Raw genomic sequence first — 2824 nt, forward strand, 5'->3', positions numbered from 1 at the left:
ACAATAACACCACTACAATAACACCACTACAATAATATACTAAACAATAACACCACTACAATAATATACTAAACAATAACACCGCTACAATAATGTACTATACAATAACACCACTACAATAATATACTAAACAATAACACCACTACAATAAATATACTAAACAATAACACCACTACAATAATATACTAAACAATAACAATAACACCACTACAATAATATACTATACAATAACACCACTACAATAATATACTAAACAATAACACCACTACAATAATATACTAAACAATAACACCACTACAATAATATACTAAACAATAACACCAATACAATAATATACTAAACAATAACACCACTACAATAATATACTAAACAATATCACCACTAGGATAATATACTAAACAATAACACCACTACAATAATATACTGTAAAATAACACCACTACAATAATATACTAAACAATAACATCACTACAATAATATACTGTAAAATAACACCACTACAATAATATACTATACAATAACACCACTACAATAATATACTGTAAAATAACACCACTACAATAACATAATGTAAAATAACACCACTACAATAATATACTGTAAAATAACACCACTACAATAACATATTGTAAAATAACACCACTACAATAATATACTATACGATAACACCACTACAATAATGTACTAAACAATAACACCACTACAATAATGTACTATACAATAACACACACACACACACACACACACACACACACACACACACACACACACACACACACACACACACACACACACACACACACACACACACACACACACACACACACACACACACACACACACACACACACACGCACGCACGCACACACACACACAAACACACGCACACACCTTTGCGGTACCAGGGCAGGTACCATGGACAGGAAACATTGACTGTTGTTCCAGGAAGTCCATCTGGCCAGCAGGCATACTGGTCAAACGTCCTGTTACACACCAGTCCTGTGGAGGGGTCAAACACCAAAGGTCAAACAACAAAGGTCAAATACCAAAGGTCAAACATTCCTGTACTTCACCTGTTAAACACAGCTATAACACACCAATGTAACACAACTATAACACACCAATATAACACACCAATACAACACAACTATAACACACCAATATAACACACCAATATAACACACCATATAACACACCAATAACACACAGCTATAACACACCTATACAACACACCGATATAACACACCGATATAACACACCAATATAACACACCAATACAACACAACTATAACACACCGATATAACACACCGATATAACACACCGATATAACACACCATATAACACACCAATACAACACAACTATAACACACCAATATAACACACCAATATAACACACCGATATAACACACCAATACAACACAACTATAACACACCATATAACACACCAATACAACACACCAATATAACACACCGATATAACACACCGATATAACACACTGATATAACACACCAATACAACACAACTATAACACACCAATACAACACAACTATAACACACCAATATAACACACCGATATAACACACCATATAACACACCAATACAACACAGCTATAACACACCTATACAACACACCGATATAACACACCAATATAACACAACTATAACACACCAATATAACACACCAATATAACACACCGATATAACACACCATATAACACACCAATACAACACAACTATAACACACCAATATAACACACCAATACAACACAACTATAACACACCAATATAACACAGCTATAACACACCAATATAACACACCAATACAACACAACTATAACACACCAATATAACACAGCTATAACACACCAATATAACACACCGATATAACACACCAATATAACACACTGATATAACACACCATATAACACACTGATATAACACACCGATATAACACACCAATAAACACACCGATATAACACAGCTATATAACACAGATATAACACACCAATATAACACACCAATATAACACACCGATATAACACAGCTATATAACACAGATATAACACACCAATATAACACACCAATATAACACACCGATATAACACACCAATATAACACAGCAATACAACAACATCACAATATGAGACTGACACTGTGGCAGGAGGCGTAACATGCTCTGAGAACACTGGCTCTTAACACAGCTATAACCATTGTTCCATCAGGAGCACAGAGATATAGCTGAGGAGACCTATAACACACCAATATACAAAAGGAGAACAGATATAACACACTGATGAACCTCCCTCTAACTAAATGTATGTGTGTGTGTAAGTGTTGTAACAAATGTACACAGCTTTTGTAAATATATATTTATTAATTAAACCTTTATATAACAAGTCAAGTCTTAAGGACAAATTCTTAATTACAATGACAGCTACAACAACATCCCGTGAGGTCAAACCAGGATGAGGCGTTGGATGCTCTGAGAACACTGGCTCTTGTAGCCGTCCATTGTTCCATCAGGATGTGAGATTTAGCTGAGGAGACCTGGATTCAAAAGGAGAACAGGGACTGTAGTGCTCCTCAAACTAAAGTGTGAGGCTGATCCTGGACCGGTGACTAGGCTGATCCTGGACCAGTGACTAGGCTGATCCTGTGTGTGTGACTAGGCTGATCCTGGACCGGTGACTAGGCTGATCCTGGACCAGTGACTGATCCTGGACCAGTGTAGCTGATCCTGGACCAGTGACTAGGCTGATCCTGGACCAGTGACTAGGCTGATCCTGGACCAGTGACTAGGCTGATCCTGGACCAGTGACTAG

The 2824-nt window shown here is 36.4% G+C and overlaps 1 protein-coding gene across 1 annotated transcript in view; it reads right to left on the reverse strand.

Annotated features, from left to right (window-relative positions):
• Nucleotides 1-2514, reverse strand: part of LOC124022089 (glucagon receptor-like) — a gene marked incomplete at its 3' end in the record, with an annotated part of 18143 nt that extends 15629 nt beyond the window's left edge. Inside the window, exons 1-2 of the mRNA XM_046337134.1 lie at nucleotides 2464-2514; nucleotides 892-1021 (exon numbers count right to left, since the gene is read on the reverse strand). Of these exons, the coding sequence (XP_046193090.1) occupies nucleotides 892-1021; nucleotides 2464-2514 (181 nt within the window). The remainder of the gene's footprint in view (nucleotides 1-891; nucleotides 1022-2463) is intronic.
• Between the last annotated feature and the right edge of the window lie 310 nt (nucleotides 2515-2824).

Source organism: Oncorhynchus gorbuscha, unplaced genomic scaffold (assembly GCF_021184085.1).
Source record: "Oncorhynchus gorbuscha isolate QuinsamMale2020 ecotype Even-year unplaced genomic scaffold, OgorEven_v1.0 Un_scaffold_1288, whole genome shotgun sequence".
NCBI lineage: Eukaryota > Metazoa > Chordata > Actinopteri > Salmoniformes > Salmonidae > Oncorhynchus > Oncorhynchus gorbuscha.